This window comes from Ascidia mentula, chromosome 9, assembly GCF_947561715.1.
Source record: "Ascidia mentula chromosome 9, kaAscMent1.1, whole genome shotgun sequence".
NCBI classification, from domain to species: Eukaryota; Metazoa; Chordata; class Ascidiacea; order Phlebobranchia; family Ascidiidae; genus Ascidia; species Ascidia mentula.
In genome coordinates, this window is record NC_138574.1 from 13,388,448 (window position 1) to 13,414,159 (window position 25,712).

Here is a 25,712-nt window from a genome sequence, read left to right on the forward strand (position 1 = left end):
ACTTTGCCGACATGTGACAAACAAAAGCCCCACCTACGCCGCGACACGGTCAGCTGCACAGGAGCTGCCTTTTCCCTTTTTTCTTTTATTAGGCGAAGAGAGGAGCATTTGGAGAGAACCATGCAAAATTTTTCAAGCTTCGCGACGTTTTGTTAAGTTATGGTCCCATCCCATCCCATGCAGTTAAATACATGTGACTGTCGCTATTGGAAAAACAAGATTAGTACAGAGAGGAATAGAAGCGGCAATAGGTAAAACATGAAACAATATTGAAAGGTTTTCATCTAAGAATCCAACTTTTTTGACTAGAAGGGTACATGTAGTTTCCAATTGATATCGCATGCCATTTGGCAGCAAAGACAAGTCTTTTGTTTCATCACACTTAGTACAAAAACAAAAAAATCTTGCACAGAAGTAATCACTACAGAAGATGTTCGATTGCCTTTCACGTTTTAAGCCTAAAAAGCGGAAAAGAAACAAAATAATGTTCTTCGTTTAATAAAGCTTTGCACTAAGAGTTTCATTTGAGCCAATTTAAGGCAGAAAACTGTTACACGGCCATACTTTAACCACGGGTTTATGCCCCTGTTATAAACCATACGTTAGGAACGAATCTGAAAACAAGACAATTATTACCAATAAATCAAGTATAATTATTCAACATTTTACATCTACACTTCTCAAAACATTTTCCATATCTGCACTTCTCAAAACATTTTCCATATCTGCACTTCTCAAAACATTTTCCATATCTGCACTTCTAATTCACTCGAATATATCTTAATTAAATAGATTCACGTACACACGTACAAACAACACCGAATAGATATATTATGACAGAAGTTGCTAAAGCAATGCAAAATGGTCTTTAAACTTTAGAGGATTTTGCCTCTTTTTCCATTTTCATTAAAACTCGTCTCAGAATTTTTCCCGATGGAGATTTTGGAATCTCTTCGATGAAGGTTATTCCCCCTCTAAGATACTTAAACTTGGATACTTTGTCTGCGAGAGTATGAAATAAGGTTTTCATGATAGAAAACAACAACATGGTAGAAACAAGGGCATCAATACAATGTGATCGTAAGTAGAAAATACATATTGTTTGTAACCCAACCTTTCATGAAATCATGAATTTCCTGTTCTGTCACTGAAGGTTCTTTCTTCACCACAAATGCTTTTGGTAATTCCCCCGCATCGGGATCGGGAATCCCAATTACTGCTGCGTCAGCAACTTTTGGATGACAAAGCAGGACATCGTCAAGCTCGGCAGGCGAAACCTTGAAAAGTCTCAATTAGAATTCGAATATGTTACAGCACAAAATAAACGCACTTGGAACGCCTTGTATTTGATTAGTTCTTTAATTCTAGCAACAATGTAGATGAAATCCCTATCATCGTAATGACCGATGTCTCCGGTATGCAGCCACCCTTCAGAATCAATGCACTTCGCTGTAGCCTCAGGGTTGCCTAAATATCCTCTCATGACCTTGAATAAGAATTGCAATGTTTCAAAATATTGTCTTTGATCATTTGAATAACGAAGCCATCAAGTGCATTACGTAACAATATAAGCTGTTATAGCTTTATGACGTCAAATTGGAATCAGAAATTTTGTCTCTGTTCCTTACCATTGGTCCTTTAAAGCATATTTCTCCATCTTGGTTTGCTCCAAGTTCTTTTCCAGTGTCGGGATCTATAACCTGAGAGAATATATAATAAACTACAATACATACAAACACTGGACCATGTTCGTTCACATAAGTAGCATACGCCTATTAATTATCCAAAATTATCCAAACAGAAGGTAATTGAAAGATATATGCCCAGTTATATTACACACCTAATGTTTGTGTCACGAAATGTTAGGTTGTGATAATTCTACAAAAGTAAAACTACCTTTAACATGTGGTTCGGAGGAACAGAGCCAGCGGCATCAAGCGGACCCTGTGTGTGGAAATGCGCCAGCATGGGGGTTGCTTCAGTCATGCCATAGCCTGTACGCAGCATGACGCGTTAGGACAATGGTTCTCAACAGTGTGACCTACATGATCTTCTATACAGCTGATGTTTAACTGTGTACTGAAACTAACTCAATCGCTACAAAATTTATAGCTTTGTAAAACAAAACTTGTCTTTCGACATATGCTTGTGTACATTTTAGTTTTTTTAAAATACGCTCTGTAAACGGCAGAAGCCAAAAATGACGTACCTCACAGACATTAAATTAGATTGCGTCGATTTTTTTCCCATTTCACTCACCTTGGTTTATATGAAGGTTCAATTTCTTTTCCACAGCCTGAGCAGCAGCTATTGGCATGGATGCTCCCCCAGAAAAGAGAACGCATAACGACGATAGATCGATTCCGAGGTTTGGTGGCAGCTTACTCAAACCCACTATCATAGGAGGAGCGACAGGAACAAGGTTTATCTGCAATAAAGCTTATAAAGTTATGGGAACAACTTTATGATGCACGAATTCGCCAACAATTTATAGCCAATGTGTTCTGCATTATAGACCTAGCTTTATGTATTCGTCACAAAATTAAACAAGCAAACATGTGACGTCACACAGGGTGGACATAAATTGTATGTTGTTTTAAATAAACACAATCTTGGAAGATAGAGCAGCGCGGATGTCTGGCACAGAGTTATGTCGATAATTTAGATTAGAAAGTAATTGAAATCAAAACTTAACCTTATGCTTTTCTATGTCCATCAGCATCTGCATGGGATCCAAACGTTTTCTTATGTACGTGGTGGGACCAACTGCAGAGGAAGCGAGAAGCGTTAGGGCACCGAATATGTGAAAGCATGGGATGACGGCGAAAGATCGAGAATTCATGGCGACGACCGGACACGAACTGAAAAACATGGAAGATGTAGAAGAGTCTCCTCAGCTGTAAATATTGACTAAGAGTGACAATACACTCGCATGTGCTTATGTATGGAATTTTTAAATACACTTGGCAACGAGTTTTCATCGGAATATTTCTAAACACATTTTTGCAGCATTATCGGAAATGTACAAATGGCAGCACTGAGTGTAGTTAACCGAAGCAGAAATGATCAACGCCAAATATTGTTTTCAAAATATCAGCGTGTTAACTGGCTGCAACAAGATATTAGATTGATATTTAGCACCAACTATAAATCTAATCAGTAATCCTGTTAACTTGTTCGTGAATTCAACTTTCAACAGTATGTGAAATAAACACATCACAAACTTTGTAACCAGTATTGAAGCGGTGAAATTTCCATGACTTAGCAAAACGCCCTTCGGCAATCCGGTTGTTCCACTGGAGAAAAATATTATGGCGTCATCTTCTGGACCTACTTGTACTGGCAACGGATAGTCTGTAACACCAGAAGATTGACTGGTGGCGGAAAATAGGCTTTCTCTTACATACTCGTACTATACTCTAGAAATCTTAGAAGTTTTTTCAATTTGAATTTAAAAAACTTTTTTAGCGGCAAAGTTCACTACATATTAAAGCCAATGGTGTGGATTGCAAGATATAACAGAATGAATTGTTTTGAGGCGCACCTGACACTTTTCCGTATGAAATAAATTTCGAAAATGTGTACTTGCTTGGTCCCTCATTTTCAATGGTGATAATTGCCTGAAGAGTAAATACAACAAAACAGATATAAATATTCGCAACATCCAATATATTTATGTATTTAGCGTCAAAACAATTCAAATATAATATTTTAAGGAGGTGTTTAGCACTTATACAAAAACCGAATGCATAACAGGCTTTATTGCGTAAGTATTTAGCATGCGGCAATGTGGTTACATCACCAAGTAGGCTAAACTGCAGTGTAAAAAAACATTTACGCAACAAACACCTCGTGTTTTTCTGCTGTCTGTGAACCTGTTACTTAAGAAACGAATCATGACACACAGTCAGCGCTTAATTATTTGCAGCCAAGATAACGTTTTCCTGATAAACCGGGGCTCTGTATGTCTTTATCTTACCTTAACAGTGGACATCTTAGCACACACGTTGGCCACAGTTTCGTAGTTTGTGGAGTGAGCGAAGACGAACTTGGGCTTGACTTTAGTCAACTGGTGGGTCAGTTCCTCTAAACAAAAGGGATTTTGGGTCGTTTTATGGGTTTGTATCCACGAGCAAATATGACAAGTCATACATATGTAATGTTTTTCATACTCTATGGTATTGCGGATTATTCCGTGCAACTATGAGTATACAGTAGAACTCGGATAATCCGGATTTAGTTGACACGGAAATTCGCTTAATTCGTTCCCATCAAGGTACAAATAACTTCAAATATTTGCAAATTCCAGTTGAAAGTAACACGTTTTTTCATAGCAACTACTTCTTACTTAACTACACATAGATCTCTACACCATTGTAAGAATGATGGCATAATTTCCATTATTGGTGCGCGTACAATGTCACAGTCATTTCGCTAAACTTTTTTGGAGGGGTAATCAATGGCTAAGATTAGATACAAGTGTGTTGGTGTTCTTTGCATTCTGGTTACAAAGGTGTCTTAGCTGTGTTTAATTAAAACCATCTGAATGATATTATACTAAACACTACACGACCGCAGGCTTAAAATAAACAATCCAGAACTTCGCCGAAACCGGACAAATGAATTTCGGATTACCCGAGTTCTACTATTAATCTATTATATAACCACTTCAATGACTTCGTAGCCAGTGGATGAAAAAAAAAAATAACACTTAAATACATTCGTACTTTCTGTGTACATTGGGTTGTTGGTGGCCACCACAGCTCCACACAGAAACGCCCCAATGGAAATAAACACGAACTCGAAGCAATTCCCAAGGCAAAGCGCCACAACATCGCCCTTCTTCAAACCCATTCGATAAAACGCGCTTGCACATTTTTTCGAAGCAGCAACGACATCTTCGTTTATGTAAGATTTTTCATTGTCGTCCAAATCGACCTGAAAAGAGATTAGTTGAACCAATTAACAAAATGGACACGACCGGTATGGACAGTGATGTTCTTGTGCACTACAAAAATAATAGCATTACAAATAAACAAGTTTCACGTTTGATGAACATTAATGAACAGTTTACGTACAGGTTAATTTATAATAGAGGGGTTGTTTAGTAAAGATAAAAGTAATTTTAAGAACACAAGTGATAATCAAGAAAAGCAATAGCAAAACAGATAATAACATCTAAACCATGTCACAAATTACGCAGTTGCAAGTTAACTTACATTGTATTGTGTAAGCGATTGTGACGTCATTGTTGAATTGAACTGCGTGAATTACCGCATAAAGAAAAGAGAATTATTCCTTATAAGTAAGTTTGTAGTCTACAGCAGTTTATTGCGTCAAAGACAGTTTGTAACGCCGATTAAACTAACCCGACTGCGAGGCTCGATAAACTATAAACCACATAGGGCAATGCTTTTCAACCTGTGGGTCCGTCAGTACTGGTGCGAATATGGAAAAATGTTGTGCGGGTGGCTAACAGGGTGCTGTTGACAATGGTGTGATAAATAGTCAATTTAGTTCGGGAACTTCTTGTTTGCATCTCACTTAAAATTGCTGCCTGCGGCATTGTTTCATGTACCGAAAAGGTCACATAAACCCACTGGAACGTGCAACCTAGGCCCTGGCCATGATTTTTAAGCTTGAACAATAATAACTAAAATCAATGATATTCACCAACTGAAACTTCTTCTGCAAAAAGTGCAGCAGATTGTAAACAGGTTTAGCTAATATCTGTGACAATACTGTTCTTTTCGTAACCAGGATATTCTATCTTTTCTGGTGTTATTTACCTGCATGTGTGTTAGTATTCGTGATGTACACACCAGGGTTTTCAAAAATTAAAATCTAAACTGTTTAATTCGTTTGGCTGGTTGTGCGGATAAAAATTTATTGCCAGAAAAAAGTGCAGACCTGTCCACGAACAGGTTGAAACGCAATGGTCTATGGTTGGACGCGACCAAATGCATTGTGAAGGTAATGCTGAATTTCAATCATAATTGAGGCAAAAATTTTTGTTACTTTCACAACTCCATGCAATGGCGTGGTATTTTTTATAGCTAATTTCAAAAGTAACCACAAGTATATTATCTAACTACTTACCATAGACACAAGTTTTTTGTCCCGTCTGTTGATAAGCTGCAAAATCAACTCACCAATGTTCACATTTGGAAGTTCAAGGTCTGGGTAACGGCTGAATACAACCATGGCTCAAATAACTGGTTGGTGATTTACAAAATACCTCTGTAGTGTCAACAAGATACGTCTCTAGTGTAGCGAACACTAAGAATACTGACAAAGTTTGTGTATATTGCTTACAGCAGTTGCAACAAAGCATGATATGAGTGATGCAAACGCCGAAATCTGCATCCTGTTTTACTTTATGAAATAACGTGATCAACAGCATAAAGGTTTCTCGAACGAATATTCCAGCCCATTTGCGTTTTTGCCGACCGTATGTTTTAAGCACAACAGGAATTTTGACAACAACGTGGAAGATACCTTTAAACAAGAAAGCCAAAACTACTATGCAGACCATTTTTACAGACATTTCAAACACCACTATGCTCATCATCAGTGCTGTATTATAATCTACAAAACCCGATTTTGTTCTGGCTATATTATTTTTTTGGATAATCTTACTCCTGGAAACACACGTTTGGGTAAATATGATAAATACTATTAACAACATTCAAGACCTGAAGATGCTTATTTTTCGCGAAACATGTATTCTTAACAATAAATGCGTTTGACACAAAGTTATTTTATATTGTAATTTTGCAAAGTGCTATTAACAGCTCAGGAAAACCTTGTATCCGACGTCATATTTCTCAAATGTTATGTTGTGTTTTTGTGGCGTCAACTGTATTTTTATTAACGTGGATAACAGTCACGCCACGAACTCAACCCATTTACGGCAAGCGTGCTATTCATTCGTTTGCACGGAAGACAACTAAATATCCGAACGACCTGTTTTGCGACAACTTCCAGCAATAAGCTGTCTTTTCAAATGAGTCACGGGTTAGTCCAAACTCAAACGACCCTGTATGCAGTTTTTATAAAGGCTACATATCTTTGGGTAAAATATATTATTCCTTCACACATTCGAGTTTATGTGTATAAGCTGCAGACAGATGGCCACTGTTTCGACCTAAAAGGTCTCATCAGTGCAGCTGGTGTGACTATCAGACGACTTAGCTGACCAAACGGCCAAGCAAAGACTTCCACTTTGTGGTGACTATACAATCACCGTCATCCGTTGGGCACCAAACTAGGTTCGAGTTTATGTTTCTAACAGTCTATAATTCAGATAGAGACTTTAGTACGCGTGGTTTGTAACGTTTTATTGTTAATATTCGTGCCACTGTTCTTTATATATTAAACTGATCGTTTGACTTTGGGTTAGAGAGTAGTCTTTTTATCAGGAGTCAGATATACGGCAGTGTTAATACTTTGTTTAGACGTTTTAAATAACGCCCTAAAACAGGTCATATTCGTGGATTTACTTTACAATCCTGCAGAAATCATACAAAGACAAACAACGCTATACCAAGTTCATATAAAGGTGGGAGTTCTGCAAAAATTTCACATCTAATTTTATAGAACAAAAATTCTGATTCGTTCGGACGTGTCTTTTGAAAATATATTTACATGCACATATAATACACGGAATACATGTGATGAAAGAAATTGTTACCGAAGTAATGTGAAAGGCATCTAAATTTTAGAGGATTTTGCCTCCATTTCCATTTTCATTAAAACTCGTCTCAGAATTTTTCCCGAGGGAGATTTTGGAATCTCTTCGATGAAGGTGATTCCTCCTCTGAGATACTTAAACTTGGATACTTTGTCTGCAAGATTTAAATCATGTTTGTCGTTGATACGGACTTTTCAGATAAGTATTCAGATATTTCAGATAGTTTGTAACCCAACCTTTCATGAAATTGTGAATTTCCTGTTCTGTCACTGAAGGATCTTTCTTCACCACAAATGCTTTCGGTAATTCCCCCGCATCAGGATCGGGAATCCCAATTACTGCTGCGTCAGCAACTTTTGGATGACGAATCAGGATATCGTCAAGCTCGGCAGGCGCAACCTTGAAGTGTTGTAATGAGAATTTCTACAGGCTGTAGTACAACAGAATAAACGTACCTGAAAGGCCTTGTATTTAGTAAGTTCCTTAATTCTGGAAACAATGTAAATGAATTCTTTATCTTCGTAATAACCGATGTCGCCAGTATGCAACCATCCTTCGGAATCAATGCATTTTGCTGTAGCCTCAGGGTTGCCTAAATATCCTCTCATGACCTGTAAAAGAATTACTAAGTTTTCTTAGATTGTTTGATTGATGATGTCATTAGGGACGTTGTACGTATTAAGCAAAAGTTACCACAGGTCCTTAAGCATATTTCTCCATCTTGGTTTGCTCCAAGTTCTTTTCCAGTGTCGGGATCTATAATCTGAGAGAATATGACAAACTACAATGCATACAAAATTACAAAACAATTAATAATTTTTGTCATCAGCATTCGCTCTTATTTGGTTACTCAAACAAAAAGTTTTTGAAAGATAATTGCCAAATCTAAAATTTCATTGAGTCTTTTGGACAAGAATTGTCTGTGCACTGGAATCAAAACCTCAAAACCATCTTCAGGATCAAGTCAAGCGTTTGGTACATTTTAAAAAAAGTGTTTTTCTGATCATTTATCAGGGAACTTGCAGTTGGCTTGGGCATCACATGACAAATGTTTAAAAACAGCTCATGATAATTCCATAATAACCTTTAACATGTAATTTGGGATAACACAGCCAGCGGCATCACGTGGACCATCCGTGTGGAAATGTACCAACATAGGGTATGCTTCGGTCATTCCATAGCCTGCACAGCAAGACAAGATACAATTAATTGTCATATTTTGCTTTAATCTGAACTTGTTTTTATTCTAATGAAAAGACTAGATAAACATGAAGCCAATATACTGTCATTTTTGCTGCAAGGCCTGTCTTTTTGTTGCTGCAAGGGCCAGAAGAACAATTCTGATCAATGAATCCAATAATTGCCGTTGTTTCCACCTATAAGGCCGCTGTTTCGACCCTGAATACTATTGATAATACTGATCGTTGGACCAAATACCTTGAGTTGTTTGTTTATGAGGTGTTAAAAAACATTTTATAATTTGAATACACAATCAGTTATACTAATTGCAAAAACCAGAAGTTGCTCACCTTGGATAATATAAAGGTTCAATTTCTTTTCCACTTCTTTAACAGCAGCCGTTGGCAAAGATGCCCCACCAGAAAAGAGAACGCGCAATGACGAAATATCGATTCCGAGGTTTGGTGGCAGCTTGCTCAAACCCACTATCATAGGGGGAGCAACGGGCATGAAATTTATCTACAAATACATGGGCATCGTCAGTTTCTGTAAAGTGAACACAGCACACACTATTAGAGTTTGTTACTTCAACTACTTCTAAGTGGAGTTTGCATTTGTTAAAAACGTGCCTTTCCCAATAACCATGTGACGTAATATATAGAGTTGACATAAAATGTTTTTTTTAGAGACAAACTTGGCGGTAGGTCATATTATTGGTACGTACCGACATTTGCTACTTGTTTATAAAGTGATTGAAATCCAACTTTACCTTGCACTTTTGTATGTCCATCAGCATCTGCATGACATCCAGACGTTTTCTTATGCATATGGTTGGCCCAATTCCAGCGGAAGAAAGAAGGCTTAGTGCGCCGAATATGTGAAAGCATGGGATGACGGCGAAAGATCGGCAATTTACGGCAACAACCGGCCAGTAACTACAAAAACATGAATCGTGATGAAAAAGGGCAACAAGTTTGTCGCTTGGATTTATCCAGAGTTGGGATGTTTAATAAAGACAAAGTCACACATTTTAAAACCTGGAAAACATTACATCTACGCTATTATTGAAGCCATAATAGAAAAAAAAATTATATTTCGCAAAAGCAAAGGAGAAACGACAAGCGGGAAATGTTTGATAATAATTCTGTCTATAAAAGCATTTGAATTAATTCTAATAAATACAATAAGACCTATTAATGTGTACTCTCCCAAGCAGGCGTGGGTGGTATTAAAGGCCGATGTTAGCACCAACTAAAGAAAAGTAATGCGACTTCTAAAAAAAAAATTCTATTTGCAGAAACTCAAAGTGAACGAACCATGTGACAAACATTGACATGGTAAAATTTCGATGACTTAGCAAAACGCCCTTCGGCAATCCGGTTGTTCCACTGGAGAAAAACACCAGGGCATTATCTTCCGAACCCACTTGCACTGGCAATGGATAGTCTGTATGAGAACCAAACAAGAACATTTGTTTTCCATCGAAAAGTTTCGCTAATTTTATTAAAATTTTTGTTTTGTGGCGATTTCATTAAAACGTGTCACAAACAATGTGCACCGAAGCGTGTGCCCTTTTCTCGTTTGTGTTTCGACCTTTAAAACTGCCGTTCGCGTGCGTTTTAAAAGACTCGTTTTGCGTGCTCGAAACAAAAGCTGGTCTCGCTTAACTGGTGACCCCGCATTCTAACAATTCTTTTTTTGATTGTTACACACAAGATGGAATAATATTCCAAACACAGAGGGCAATAATATTCTGAGGCAAATGCTTTGAACAAAATTAGGTCAGTAGGAAAATAATTGCAGAAAGATGACATAATTAAAACAAGCACCTGACACTTTTCCGAAGGAAATAAATTTCTTAAATGTATATTTGCTTGGTCCCTCATCTTCGATGGTGATTATCGCCTACTCATACAATAAATACCATCCACTTAGAAATTAGAATAGAAACCTAATTCGAATGCAGTTTTTTTTTATTGGACAATACTAACAGCAACTTTATTAATGAAATCGTAGGTAATTGTCTTTTCCAAGATCTTGTTAACGTCCAATATACAAAATACCTTGTTTATTAATCATGAAAGCGTTTTTTCAATGAACTAACAACACCGTTAAAATCCATGAAGCTCATATGCGTTTACCTTAACAGTGGGCAATGACGAACAAACTTTGGTCACAGTGTCGTAGTTGGTGGAATGAGCAATGACAAACTTGGGCTTGAGTTTTGACAGCTGGTGAGTCAGCTCAGCTAAACAAAGTAGTTTTAATTTTGAGGACGTTTTATGTGTTTATATGCTGGAGGTAAGAATCCCACAATTGCAACGTGATTCATAACGTTATCAGGTGTTGGCATTACGTCACCACTTCCAGTTTCGGCTGAATGGAGCAGTATTTAAACAAAAATCACATAATTTTGTCACCTAAGTTTGATAAGCAGATTTTCTCATTGCTATTGTTGGGTTTAATGTATAAAACAAGGTAAAACTGTAAATATGTATGTAGCACATAGCTTGAACACTTCAGCGTAGCAACTTCGTCGGCAAGATTACTGTAACCAAGTAGTAAATGCTCAACCACTTAAATACATCCGTACTTTCTGTGTATAACGGGTTGTTGGTGGCCACAACTCCTCCACACAGAAACGCCCCAATGGAAATAAACACGAACTCGAGACAGTTCCCAAGACAAAGCGCCACAACATCGCCCTTCTTCAAACCCATTCGATAAAATGCACTTGCACATTTTTTCGAAGCCGCGACGACTTCTTCGTTGGTGTAAGATTTTTCATCGTCATCCAAGTCGATCTAAAAGGAGATTTTTAGAACCAAGTCACTATATTGACACGACCGGTTGTTGAGTGCTGAAGGCCTACACTATGATAACAACTTGCTACATTTATAGCACAAATTATTAGGTTTTTGACGTTTGACCAAGATAATGCTGAACAAGTTCAGATTACCATAAAATGCAAAAATTTACTTTACCATCATTCTATAAAGTGACCTTCCATTCAATGTTAATCAGCTACAGTTAAGCGTAACCACATGCAAATATTCTAACAACTTACTATTGACACAAGTTTTTTGTCCCGTCTGTCGATAAGCTGCAACATCAACTCACCAAAGTTCACATTTGGAAGTTCAAGGTCTGGGTAACGGCTGAACAAAACCATGGCTCTAATAACTGATTTGTGATTAACAAATACCTCGCTAGTGTTTCTCAGCAAATACGCCAATGTAAATGGTTTATACAGCGGTTGACATAAAACATGTAATGACTGATGCAGACGCCAAATACAACATCCTGTTTTTTTTTGAAATAACGTGAAGCATCTCACGAACTCCCCAAAAATAATTTCAAACGATTCTTGCTTTTCTGTTCGTGTTGTTGTTGTTTTAAGTACTACAGGACAATAAATTTGACCGGAAAATTATGGAAAATACCGGTCAGGTTTTTCCTATATATGTTGCTACATAAATATGAAGTATTTCATTACCTAAAATATGCGGTCAACTTGAAGGACAACAAACGCTTGATGACGAATTACAAACACGCAGTCAATGTGGAAAAAGCCGGAATAAATATCAACTGAAAACATCATTGCATTATTGTATTTGAACAAAAATGAAGGTATATTTTGCCGAAAACTGCGTTTTGTCTTTTAATATTGCAAAATTTGGTGTGAAATTGCACCTGTGTCACGCACAACAAGTGACGTAGTAATAATGTCTATTCAGGTAAAAAAAAACTTTTTTTTGCTGCACAATTCTGTAAAGCAATTTTGTTTACATATTGATGTTGTTGCCGTTTGATTACTTGTCATGCTTTCACGGCCATCCGCTCACACAACATTGCAGCATGAAGCTTCGGATTAACTTTCCCAAGAAGTACCTTTCGAAATGACGACCTACTACGCCCAGCATTAAGACATTATAGTCTGCTTCACTTAAATGATTTATTTGATTTAATAAAAATTCGATTGAAAATGTTTTAAATTTGCACAAGCAATTACTACTCCCATGGAATGATTAGTAAATACCAATGCTGCCGAAAAATACAACCACCAATACAGTAGAAGTTGCAATACATCTTACTACAGCTGTTTAGATAAAATATTGTGTGAATCAAATTTTAATATGTCACACCTTATCTCTTTTCGCATACTAGGATTGGGCGTGATCATTTAGTCGGCCAATTATAAATGGTTGATTAGTATTTGGAAGGCGTCGATTTTTTCTCCATTTCTTTAAGAAGACGGCGCAAAATTTTTCCGCTTGGTGACTTCGGAATCGCCTCGATGAAGGTGATTCCCCCACGTAAGAATTTGTATTTGGCGATTTTGTCTGAAATGAAAAATTCATGGGAGTACGATTATGCACACGTAGAACTGTTTTGCATGCACCAAATATGTGCTTGAGGAAAGTAATAGTATTAAATACGACATAGAAGTTAATAAAATGTTAAAAATTTCATTGCTGGGATGAATACCCTTTAGAAAGTCGTGAATTTCCTTTTCTGTGAGAGTTGAGTCAGTTCTGACCACATACGCCTTGGGTAGTTCCCCTGCTTCGAGATCCGGTATGCCTATCACTCCCACGTCAGCAATCCTTGGATGACGTAACAATACGTCCTCTAACTCAGCAGGAGCAACCTGAAGCAGTGGTTTTGAAACATTTTAGGGTCAAAACACTTAGATATTTTGTAGATTTGTTTGTTGCAAGTTTCTATTGAAGCAATATTGGAAAAAATTTCACGCCTGGTATAGCAAACCGGTCATTATCAATGCACTTTTTTGTGACAAACTGATTGTTGTCATTAAAGTTATTTAGGCAATCAGTCTGCCACAACAATTGCACAAGAAACTACACAAATATCAATATAGGAACACAATAGCATTAGGTGAGAATATAGGCCACCATACGTATGTTTACACTGGAAATTACATTTTAAAAAGCTCGTTTCACAGAACACAGTTTAGTAAAACCCTAACCACATCACCAACACTTTTTATCCGAACAACTAATACTAATCTGAAAATTGTTGAATTACCTGGAATCCTTTGTATTTGATGAGTTCCTTTAGTCTGTCTACGATATACAAAAACTCGTGTTCATCATAATGACCGATATCACCAGTATGAAGCCAACCATCAGAATCAATGGTCTTGGCTGTTGCTTCAGGATTTTTAAAGTAACCTTTCATAACCTGAAGTATATTTTTGATTGTTACGTCACACAGGCTGTTTCCGATATGTCAAACCTGGGGTCCTTTGATGCAAATTTCGCCATCTTCATTCTCCCCAAGCTCTTTGCCTGTTTCCACGTCGATGATCTACACACAAAGTTTTCATGTACAATAGACGAAACTTTTGTCAATGTTACTCAAAAAACATGCAGCTTGTCGCAACCAATCACCTCCCAGTGCGACTGGCTGCGATCCTACGACAGACGGTGATTCTCCGTGAGGAAATCACCTTTACATGGGCGCCTGACTCGATAACCTTTATGGTTTTATCGGTGCCCATGCCATTTCATTTCCTTGTATATTGTTTTTTTTTGCGTAGTTGCCTTTTTCGCAAAATAAACATGATTTTATTTGATTTGATTTAAAACCAGTATTTATTAACTGAGTGAATGGAATTTTTTCCGGGGTCAATGAAAAATTCATTCGTTATTATTTACTTTGTATCAAGGTAACTATGCCCATGGTTGGGATAGACAAAATTATGGCCTTGGCCTTCATACAGTCCGCATTTCTTACCTTCAGAAGTGTGTTGGGTGTAACGCTTCCAACAGAAAGAACAGGTGTGTAATAATCTAAATGCACGGTTGCTGGAGCTCCCTCGGTAAGACCCCAAGCTAATCAAACAAATAAGTTGGAGGTTTGTACGGTTTTGCAGAGTTGTTTTATTCTGACCGGACAAGGATTGCATACATGACAACATGACACTAAAGTAAACATTTACAAGGTTTATTTAAATAGTTTTCAGTTCGTAGTTAGGGAAGTGGATTGTTTCATATTTAGGTCCGAAATTTGAAACTCATATAGTAGACAAACAAGCTTTTTTTGTCTGTTGTAACCTTGTGTAATTGATACTTTCAGCTTGTTTTGAACCGATGTTGCCACGCTTTCAGCTAGCGGGGCAGCCCCTGAACCAATCTCACGAAGAGACGAAATGTCATAACCGTGGTTTACTGGAAGTTGGTCCATTCCGACTATTATCGGCGGTGCAGCCGTGAATCTGGTTATCTGAAAGAGTTTGTGTAAGACATGTGTTTTAGATTTTGTAAAAGAGGTAGCAATTGTGACCAACCTTGTAATTCTGAAGATCTTTTAGCATTTGTACGAAGTCAAACCGCTTCTTCACAACCAACCTCGCACCTTCGGACACCACAAGCATCGACAACAGAATACCGTAGACATGAAACATCGGCATCACCAAGTAAATGACATCCTTTCTCGAGAAGCGAAATGCTACACTGCAAGCATACGAACGTACAGTATAAACTTATCACAAGTATTGGCCTGTATAAACCAATCAAAAGCAAAGAATAATACATCAGAAGTTTGACAAGTACAGATAATCACAACCAATAACATAAATTGGCAATTTTATTGACATTTAACTGTTTTATTTCATTTTTTTAAATGGTTTTGGTAATCATTTCCCATTCTCTTACAATTTGCACTTCCTATACTCTTTTGGAAAGTTAAACTAAAGTAGTTGTATCAAAAACAGCATGAAAACGTTTACTTTCGCAGGTTAAAATCAGTAAAATTTGATTACAGAAAAATTGACTGAATGATTTTAGCTTGCGTTTCAATGCCGCATGTGATACAACTACTATTGTTGCACTTTCCAAGAATTATTAGAAACATCGACAGCAACAGGGCCTACCTGGCCATACAGAAAATGGACACAAGATTGCGATGAGTGATCATGACACCCTTCGGTAATCCAGTTGTTCCGCTGGAGTAGAGAATCAAGGCTACGTCATCGGGGTCAATCTTCACACTCAAAGGAAAGTCTAAATAACAAAAAAGAGAAATCAACATTTTCTGCTCATAATCAGTGATAATTTGCTTGGTCGCATATTAGCTTTGGTTTTAATAATATTTAGAGCACACAACATAAAATTTATTGCTTATAATTATTATTTCATAAAAATTGTTTTTACAAAAACATGAATTTTAACTTAAGTTAAACATATGTGCAAGCATTGCAGAACGAAACACAAATGCAGAAAAACCTACACCAGGAATTTATTGGTCTCGTGCATCATAGAGCAGAAATGCCCCATGATAATAACAGTGAAGTTACCTTTCTAGTCACATATAACGATAATACGTTTAAATCTAATTCACACCTCTATGATTTCCCTTTGCGAGGAAGTTGTTGAACGTTTTTCTCTCTTTGACTTCTTCCATGTTGATAAGATGCTAAATAAACCATGAAATAAGTAAGTTTTTTCGTGTTTACACAAAATATTTAAAGTCATCCATATGAAAATACTTTGCCATGACTGTGGTCTCAAGTTAAAACGAACCCGAATGTAAAAAAAAATGTGTCATTGACAAACCAATCAAAAATGGTAATTATGGAATTTCAGTTGCCACACTGGTAATGGTTAACAAGGGACAAGACGAACTTTAACTGATGTCAGTTCTTCGCAAACTTCTGTCACTTTCTCGTAATTCTCCGAATTTACGAAGACAATTTTCGGTTCCGTCAGCTTCAGTTGGTGGAGCAACTCGTCTGCAGTATATTAGATTTCGATAAATGCCCGTTGCTAACAACAGCAGTATTGTATGGAAATCAAACTATAGCGAAGCCAACGAGACTTTTTCGAAAAAAAAAACAATTCGGTTAGTTAAGATAAAGGTCAAGACAAATTGTACAGACAGTTCTAGTATAATGTATTAAAATCCCAACACAGCGATCTTTAGACAGCTCAGATCGATTTATTGAGAGAAAAATATATTTCGCCTAAAACGGCATCATCAGTTTCTCCATTTACCAAAACTTATTCAATAGGAATCTATTTGAATAAGTTTTGGTAAATGGAGAAACTGATGATGCCGTTTTAGGCGAAATATATTTTTCTCTCAATAAATCGATCTGAGCTGTCTAAAGATCGCTGTGTTGGGATTTTAATACATTATTATTGATACGGTGTGCGATCGACAGCCTGCCAGGGGCCTTTGGTTTTTTGATCCAGTTTTGATTTACTAATCACATTGGACAGTTCTAGTATGGACTATTTTTAAACCTGTAGTTAAATTGAACTATGTTCCATTCTATGCAATAAAGGCATCGTCAATTTGCCCCGAGGATATTTAAACTCATGTGCACTTTGGCCGGAACACGCCAAAATATCAAACGGTCGCAACTAACCTTTCGTGCTGTTTGGGTTGCTCGTGGTTACAGTAGCACCGCAAGCCATCGCACCCATCAACACGAACGTGTATTCTGCTGAGTTGGTCAAGCAAGTGGTCACAATATCTCCTTTGCCGATTCCCATTCTGTAAAAGGCGCTCCCGCATTTCATGCCGTTTTCTCGCATTTCGCTGAACGTGTATTTGTTGTCATTGTTCGATCCGTCGATCTGCAAATAATGTGGAGATTGGAGAACTAATGTACGATTGAAAATGGGATAATACGGGAAAAATAACACACCCTTTCATGTTTGGTTTGTGTTTACCAACGTTGAAAGTAAAAAAAGACGTGATACCGTACGACTTCAATTCAAATACACTTGAAATTATCCCAACTCACAATTGCAACTTTGTTTCCCAACCGGCCGAGAGCATCGAACAAGTATTCAGCACAATTTACATTCGGTATCAACAGATCGGGAAGCGGGCTTCGTAGAACCATTTTGCAAATACTTTTCTGACGCAAGGCAACCTACCGTGCAGTCTGTAAATAGAAACAAAGCTTTTAACTGCCTGGGTAATAAAGTCTAGCTTATCTGCACATAGGGATTGTTTGTAGCATTTAACCACCTTGAAATCAACTGAAGTGTGAATTGACTCATACTGCTGACTACGTTGCATATCTAAAGACAGCGCAACGTAGAAACATTCTATGCACCCTCAGCATCATTATGGGTTGCCTAGTACAGCGAACTTACTGAAGCGTGCCAACTTCTTCTCTTGTACTTTGGTCTGTTTGTTCAGACATTCTAGACTGTCGAGGTTTTTGCAGCTTAGCGCTGTGACATTACAAAACTCCACTACCGGTTTACAGATGTTTACAGGGCTTGTATATAGGAACGCAATGGCGTTCACTTTATGATATGCCGTACAAAACATTTCCATTATGCGGTGTGTGTCCCTCTGCTCTTAAATCGTTTACAAGTGCACAAAATAAAATAAAGCTTGTCGCCCCAAGCAAGTTTGAGTTGTAGTTTCATGCCCTAGTTTGACTGATAAGAGCAACATCCTTTGTTGCGTCGGCGTCGAAAACCAGAGTAATTTTTTCAGGCGTCAGATCCTCCAGTTAAACGGTCTCGTATGCATGTTGCGGACTTCGCTACAGACAAATTCTTTGACACAATTTCTCAGTACCATTTACAGATAAAGCTTATTGCGCCTTTCTTTGTACGTTGATGGACAAACAAACGCTTGCGGCTTGAGTAGGTCAACTATGTATGGGAGAAGGCTCTGTTTGCGCACGTGAGATTATGGAGATGACACGCACTGGTAGCTGACCAATTCCGACGCCTTCGTCAAAAACCCGAATTCCAAACATTGAGACAGAAATGTGAATGAAATGTTTGGACTCGATCGACCCAAAGCGGGAAAAACGTGTAATGGTAAGAGTTCATTTTTTTGTTTATTTACCACGTCTTACATTGTTTATACCCATTTGCATTTCATTGATTATACCCAATTGTAATGAAAAGAAATTAAATATCGGAAAGGTATTTGACACTGGCAAATTTTGTATAACTTACATCAGGCACATTATGCACCACAAAAAACGCAAACACTAAAAAGAGTATCTTGGAACATATGCTATACCCTTGATTCATTATTGGTGCTAGTGCGTTAATCTACTTGTAACAATTGAACCAAAGGATTACAATTTAAATTTCTCTCTGGCGCCCTCCATTCGTTTAAAAAATCGCCGCAAAATTTATCCGCTGTTTGTTTTTATGATGGTATCAGTAAAGGTGATTCACCCGCACAGGTACTTGATTACAACTCCACCGTAACAAAATGTTAATTTTATTACCAGTGTATTGCATCAGATAGTATAAACGGTGGCGGGGATTAAATTCCCATTCTTTGATTATTGATCAAACTGAGCAAAAACCGGTACCTTTAAGTTATGAAGTCTTGTCGCTGCATAAGTCTTTTATACGAAGCCGAATTCTGCTGCGATTGTCTGCTGATAGATGGTGAACGGTTGTTGCAAGGTTGACGGCGTTTATTTCCCAGGTGCAGACGAATGTGAAGGGCATTGAATGAAGCACGCTGACACTTCGATCGGCAAAAGTAACAGAAAAAACATTTAATTTGTCCTGTTGTCTTAATATTGCATTTAACAAGTTGTCGGTTTCAGACCGAATACTATCGAACCACGCTTCAGAGTAGACAGCACTCTCCAGCACTGGGTCTTTTCAATCTAGAACAAGCATGGGTATTTGGACCCGTATAACCATTATTCGGCATTTTACTTTTACGCGGCATCTGTAGGCCGTGTTGAAAACTATGCAGTGGCAGCTCATTAAATAGAGGTGCGGTTTGTTGCTAATTACCCACTGTCTACACTCCTACGTATGCTTTGGCAGTTATTTATTAAATTGGTGCGGACCAACATTCGTAACCGTAAGGTTTTCTGCAAAAAAGGCAAAGGTAAACACCGCAAGTAACACACGACGACAGTAAGACAGCAACACAAAACACTCGCTCTCAAATGTCTGCTCTTTGAAAGACGAGGGCAATTCAGCCACGCGAATAAATGCTTATAAAGCGGCAGTTACTTGGCTGCGTTCGAAACATAAAATATTGGCGGTTACAATTATATTTAAATATCTGTTTCACTTAAATCACGAATGTTTAACTTTTTTTGCACAGGCAATTACTACTTGAATGGAATAATTATACCAATGCTGCCGAAAAATACAACCACATACACAAACTAAGAAAATTGCAATACATCTTATTACAACTGCTTGGATAAAATATTGTGTGAATCAAATGCTGGGTGGTTACCACTTTACACATACTAGGATTGGGTGTGATTATTTCAGTCGGCCAATTGTAACTGGTTGATTAGTATTTGGAAGGCATCGAATTTTTCTCCATTTCTCTGAGAAAACGGCGCAAAATTTTTCCGCTTGGTGACTTCGGAATCGACTCGATAAAGGTGATTCCCCCACGTAAGAACTTGTATTTGGCGATTTTGTCTGAAATGGAAAATAGCGTATTTGGTACTGACTGGAGTACGATTGCGAATACGTAAAACTGTTACATGTTTTGCATGCACCATTTGTATAGGAGAAAAGTAATTGTATTAACAACGACACACACACAAAAAAAATTACATTGCTTGTTAAATACCCTTTAGAAAATCGTGGATTTCCTTTTCTGTGAGAGTTAAGTCATTTTTGACCACATACGCCTTGGGTAATTCCCCTGCTTCGAGATCCGGTATGCCTATCACTCCCACGTCAGCAATCCTTGGATGACGTAACAATACGTCCTCTAACTCAGCAGGAGCAACCTGAAGCAGTGGTTTTGAAACATTTTAGGGTCACAACACATATACATTTTGTTGATTTGTTTGATGCAAGTTTCGATTCAAGCAATATTGGAAACAACAGTGTGCGGTGCAGCGATCAGTCAATTTTAATATAGTTTCTGCTGCACTTTTTGTTGGAACAACTACCACAAGAGTCTTATCTGAAAATTGTTGAATTACCTGGAATCCTTTGTATTTGATGAGTTCCTTTAGTCTGTCTACGATATATATAAACTCGTGTTCATCATAATGACCGATATCACCAGTATGAAGCCAACCATCAGAATCAATAGTCTTGGCTGTTGCATCAGGATTTTTAAAGTAACCTTTCATAACCTAAAGAATATATTGATTGTTACGTCATACAGACTGTTATCGATATTCCAAACGCGTACCTGGGGCCCTTTAAGGCAAATTTCGCCATCTTCGTTCTCTCCAAGCTCTTTGCCTGTTTCCACGTCGATAATCTACACACAAAGTGTACAATGGACGAAATTAAATGGATGAATAATTTTTTTCAGGGGTAAATGAAAAATTCATTGGTTATTATTTACTTTGTGTCAAATAAATTAACTTTGACTATCGTTGGCCTCGGCCTTCATACAGTCCGCATTTCTTACCTTCAGAAGTGTGTTGGGTGTAACGCTTCCAACAGACAGAACAGGTGTATAATAATCTATGTGGACAGTTCCTTCAACTCCCTCGGTAAGACCCCAAGCTAATTAAACACATAAGTTAAAGGTTCGTACGGTTTCGTTATGCACATTTATTCAGAAGGATTGCATACAATAATAGTAAACCTTCAATAGTTTTCAGTTCGTAGATGGGAAAGTGAATTTTTTTATATTTAGGTCCGAAATTTGAAACTCAAAGAACCCTTTTTGGACGTAAAATCACAAACAAGTATGGTTTTAAGTCTTCGAAATAACCTTGTGTTATCGACACATTCAGCTTTTTTTCAACTGATGTTGCCACACTTTCGGCAAGAGGGGCAGCCCCTGAAATGATTTCTCGAAGAGACGAAATGTCAAAACCGTGGTTTACTGGAAGCTGGTCCATTCCGACTATTATCGGCGGTGCAGCCGTGAATCTGGTTATCTGAAAGAGTAATTAAACTATATCCATTATTCGGCATTTTACCTTTACGCGGCATCTGGAGGCCGTGTCGAAAACTGTAAATTTGTTTAGCTCCCGCTAAATAAATTGAGGTATTTTTGCGTTTTGTTGCTAATTAGCTGCTGTATATACTTTTACGTATACTTTTCCAGTTATTTATTAAATTGATGCGACCAAGCTTCGTAACCGTAAGGTTTTCTGCAAAACAATACACATATAATTTGTGATCTGAAACATGATCTCGAGATACCTTTTTCCGCGCTGATTTGAGAGCATAAATATCGGTAATTGGAAAACTGGAAAACTGGTAGGATACCCTTCAAATTGAAACCTAACTTAGTAAAAAAGGAAATAATTGATTGTTTAAGGTCATGCTTGTTGGCAAATCGAAATTCTGCATTATAGATTCGTCACATGGCTTCTGATTGTAACCCTGCAATTGCGACCAACCTTGTAATTCTGAAGATCTTTTAGCATTTGTACGAAGTCAAACCGCTTCTTCACAACCAACCTCGCGCCTTTGGACACCACAAGCATCGAAAACAGAATACCGAAGCTATGAAACATCGGCATTACCATGTAAAAAACATCCTTTCTCGAGAAGCGAAACGTTGGCCTGCAAGCAGACGAACGTACAGTACAGTACTATTATTAGTATATGCCAGAATTAACCAATGATGCTAAGAATAATAACATCAAAATATATAACAGCCATTCACAATTTTATTCACATTTAACTACTTTTTCTATGCATTGATTTTGGGAATCTTTTCCTTTTTGTTACGATTTCCACTTCCTATCCTCCTTTGGAAAGGTAAACTGGCAGAATGGAAACGGTTACCTCAACAGGCATGCAAAATCAGTCAAATTTGACTACAAATAATTGAATAATTTTAGCCTGCTGATTGATTTTAGTCTACGTTTCCATACTGCTTGTAATACAACTACCTTACAACTATGGAAAGTAACAAGGTGGCCTACCCGGCAATACAGAAAATTGACACAAGATTACGATGAGTGAGCATGACACCCTTCGGTAAACCAGTTGTTCCGCTTGAGTAGAGTATCAAGGCTACGTCATCAGGGCTAGCCCTCACACTCAAAGGAAAGTCTAAATAACACGAAACACTAAATTCAAACTTTCTGCTCATCATCAGTGATGATTTGCTTAGTAATGATTCGGCTTTATAATATTCAAAGTAACTTTTTCGCTTCTAACTATTAATTCACAAAAATTGTTTTTAAAAAACATCAATTTTAACTATGTACAGGCTGTGAAAAACCAACCGCTTATTCAGAAAAACAAATCCCTGCAATTTATTGCTGTAATGCATCACCTCTATGGTTTCCCATCGCGAGGAAGTTGCTGAACGTTTTTCTCTGTTCGACTTCTTCCATGTTGATAAGTAGCTGGGCAAGATAAATATACTTTTTTTTATTTTTTTAAAGATGTTAACATGTAATTCTTGCGTGTTTACGTAAAATATATTTGAGACCATCCATGGGGGCGGGGGTATTTTGCCATGTGTGTGGTCAAGTTAAACGAGCCCGAGTGTTCGGCCCCAAAAGAAGTTTATTTATGGAGTTTCAGTTGCTGCACTGTTTCCAGTCAACGAAGGTCAACGAAAGGACATATTCCCCTTCAGTTTATCGATACCACACTGTAGATATATAACACGAAGAAAATCGGACAAGACAAACTTTAACCGATGTCAGTTCTTCGCAAACTTCTTTCACTTTCTCGTAATTCTCCGAATTCACAAGGACAATTTTCGGTTCCGTCAGCTTCAGTTGCTGGAGCAACTCGTCTGCAGTATAATGGGAATGTTAGTCGTTGTGACACAAGTTTCGATTAATGCCCATTGCCGAAATTCCCAATCATTGTACAATTTAGTGCTGTGTAATACGTTAGCTGCACCAGCAGTATTGTGTAAAAACACAATACAAAGCGAACGAGACTTTTTTCGAAGAAGTATTTGGGTTACTTAAGATAAAGGTGAAGAAAGATTGTATAGACTGTTCTAGTACAGGCTAATTTTCAAACCCATAGTAAAATGTAACTATGTTCCAATCCATGTAATAAGGGCATCTACAACAAGCACGATATTCGCTCACGAGGATGCGACTTAAGCCAAACAAGTCACCGCTGTAACTTCGACCTTTGTTGGTTTTTGTGGCAGAAATGAAGACCCCCTTAAACAAGTTTAAACTCTTTACCCTTCTTGCACAATTTCAAAACGCCAGATATGAAACGGTCACAACCAACCTTTTGTATAGTTTGGGTTACTCGTAGTTAAAATAGCGCCGCAAGCCATCGCACCCATCAGCACGAATGTGTATTCTGCTGAGTTGGTCAAGCAAGTGGCCACAATATCTCCTTTGCCGATTCCCATTCTGTAAAAGGCGCTCCCGCATTTCATGCCGTTTTCTCGCATTTCGCTAAACGTGTACTTGTTATCATTGTTCGATCCGTCGATCTGCAAATAATGTGGAGATTCTAGAACTAATGTACGATTGAAAATGGGATAATCTGCGAAAAACATTGTACTTTGTTTTTCATGTTGGTTCCCGTAACCAAGGTTGGAAGCAAAACAAATTTCTTACTGGAACTATTGAGCCGACAGTTCATTAGCACCTTGCCCAATCGTGATGGTCAGTTTGTAAGGTATTTCTACATCTACATTTTTGTATTCTTGAATTACTGTTGGTTAACTGCGTTGCTTTGTTGTTTTTTAGCGATACCGATGATGCATGCAAACACAGGCGAAATATATCTGTCGAAGAAACTTTAAACAGACAGACGACTTGGGATTATTTATCATAATTTGGAACCATTGAGTTTTCAGGTATAGAACAACCATTGTGTATTTGAGACACACCTGCCTTGGAATTCTTACCGGAACCGCATTCCACACCGCTAACTTTGAGGGCTGGTGTGAAGTAATCGTTTTTTTTTTCCTTTTACAACTTTTCACAACTGCACAATTCTATAAATGTGGTCGAAAACGGAAAGATAACATACAAACTCATAATCGCCGTAAGTTATTTTACGCACGGGAAGGTTCTAAACTGAAAGTTGTGCATATTGGTTGATTTTGTATGATTCCTTGGGATTCAAATTTAAATTCAAATAAACTTAAAATTACTTCGAACTCACAATTGCGACTTTGTTTCCCAATCGCCCGAGGGCATCGAACAAGTATTCGGCGCAGTTTACATTTGGTATCAACAGATCGGGCAGCGGGCTTCGTAGAACCATTTTGCAAATTCCTGTCTGACTCAAAGCAGCCTACCATATAGACTGAAAAGAGAAATAAAGCTTTTAACTGCCTGGGTAATGAAGGCTAGCTTATCTGCACATAGGGATTGTTTGTAGCATTAACCACCTTGAAATCAACTGAAGTGTGAATTGACTCATACTGCTGACTAGGTTGCATATCTAAAAGCAGCGCAACGTGAAAAACAAGTTCGGCAAACTTATTGAAGCGTGCTGACAACTTCTTCTCTTATCGATATTCAGTCCCTTTTTTGCAGTTTTAGCGCTGTAACATTGCAAAAATCCACTGTTGGTTTACACTGCTAAAAAAGATTATATAGGAACGCATTATCGTTCACTTTGTGATTTGCCGTACAAAACATACCCATTTAAGGTCCTACTAGGCTACTGAAACATTTAGTTTGCCTTGTTTACTTGTTATTACATTTAACAAGACATAAGAACGAAGTCTCTCGAGCCTCGCTTCAGAGAGTATGCAGCGTTACACACCGGCATTTGGTTTATTTAATCTAGACCGAGCACTGGTATTTGGACCCGCATAACCATTATTGATTATTTGCATTTTACTTCTATAGGCCGTGTCGAAAACTGTATAGCCGCATCCTAATAAATTAAGGTATTGTTGCGCTTTGTTGCTAATCACTTGTTGCGGTTTGTTGCTATTTAGCCGCTGTCTATACTCCTTCGTATACTTT

At 37.7% G+C, this 25,712-nt stretch overlaps 5 protein-coding genes across 6 annotated transcripts; all 5 read right to left on the reverse strand.

Annotated features, from left to right (window-relative positions):
* Window positions 1-868: 868 nt before the first annotated feature.
* Window positions 869-3,310, reverse strand: LOC145913023 (uncharacterized). Its single transcript, XM_083000530.1, has 8 exons — window positions 3,225-3,310; window positions 2,696-2,861; window positions 2,260-2,428; window positions 1,897-1,994; window positions 1,629-1,700; window positions 1,331-1,486; window positions 1,115-1,277; window positions 869-1,002 (listed from the first exon to the last, which is right to left on the reverse strand). The coding sequence occupies exons 2-8, from the start codon at window positions 2,840-2,842 to the stop codon at window positions 869-871; spliced, it is 939 nt and encodes a 312-aa protein (XP_082856656.1). The 5' UTR covers window positions 2,843-2,861; window positions 3,225-3,310.
* On the reverse strand, window positions 3,102-6,204 carry LOC145914637 (uncharacterized). Its single transcript, XM_083002457.1, has 5 exons — window positions 6,100-6,204; window positions 4,728-4,938; window positions 3,980-4,086; window positions 3,545-3,620; window positions 3,102-3,109 (listed from the first exon to the last, which is right to left on the reverse strand). The coding sequence occupies exons 1-5, from the start codon at window positions 6,202-6,204 to the stop codon at window positions 3,102-3,104; spliced, it is 507 nt and encodes a 168-aa protein (XP_082858583.1).
* Window positions 6,205-7,713: 1,509 nt separating this feature from the next.
* On the reverse strand, window positions 7,714-12,044 carry LOC145914638 (uncharacterized). The gene is made up of 12 exons (XM_083002458.1): window positions 11,940-12,044; window positions 11,466-11,676; window positions 11,014-11,120; window positions 10,702-10,777; window positions 10,189-10,318; window positions 9,642-9,807; window positions 9,223-9,391; window positions 8,778-8,875; window positions 8,390-8,456; window positions 8,149-8,318; window positions 7,930-8,092; window positions 7,714-7,847 (listed from the first exon to the last, which is right to left on the reverse strand). The coding sequence occupies exons 1-12, from the start codon at window positions 12,042-12,044 to the stop codon at window positions 7,714-7,716; spliced, it is 1,596 nt and encodes a 531-aa protein (XP_082858584.1).
* A 764-nt stretch (window positions 12,045-12,808) lies between these two features.
* Window positions 12,809-20,183, reverse strand: LOC145913018 (uncharacterized). Of its 2 annotated transcripts, none has more exons than XM_083000524.1 (13): window positions 20,110-20,183; window positions 17,649-17,792; window positions 17,268-17,478; window positions 16,522-16,628; window positions 16,240-16,312; window positions 15,771-15,900; window positions 15,186-15,351; window positions 14,953-15,121; window positions 14,633-14,730; window positions 14,132-14,203; window positions 13,922-14,077; window positions 13,361-13,523; window positions 12,809-13,215 (listed from the first exon to the last, which is right to left on the reverse strand). In XM_083000524.1, exons 2-13 carry the CDS (start codon window positions 17,748-17,750, stop codon window positions 13,082-13,084), a joined length of 1,581 nt encoding a protein of 526 aa, XP_082856650.1. In that variant the 5' UTR covers window positions 17,751-17,792; window positions 20,110-20,183; the 3' UTR covers window positions 12,809-13,081. The 2 variants fall into 2 exon arrangements, with proteins under 2 accessions (XP_082856650.1, XP_082856651.1); XM_083000525.1 differs by lacking the exon at window positions 20,110-20,183 and adding an exon at window positions 19,200-19,294.
* On the reverse strand, window positions 19,553-25,037 carry LOC145913019 (uncharacterized). The gene is made up of 12 exons (XM_083000526.1): window positions 24,898-25,037; window positions 24,007-24,217; window positions 23,442-23,548; window positions 23,078-23,150; window positions 22,722-22,851; window positions 22,191-22,356; window positions 21,554-21,722; window positions 21,245-21,342; window positions 21,020-21,091; window positions 20,805-20,960; window positions 20,444-20,606; window positions 19,553-20,289 (listed from the first exon to the last, which is right to left on the reverse strand). Exons 1-12 carry the CDS (start codon window positions 24,997-24,999, stop codon window positions 20,156-20,158), a joined length of 1,581 nt encoding a protein of 526 aa, XP_082856652.1. The 5' UTR covers window positions 25,000-25,037; the 3' UTR covers window positions 19,553-20,155.
* Window positions 25,038-25,712: the final 675 nt, after the last annotated feature.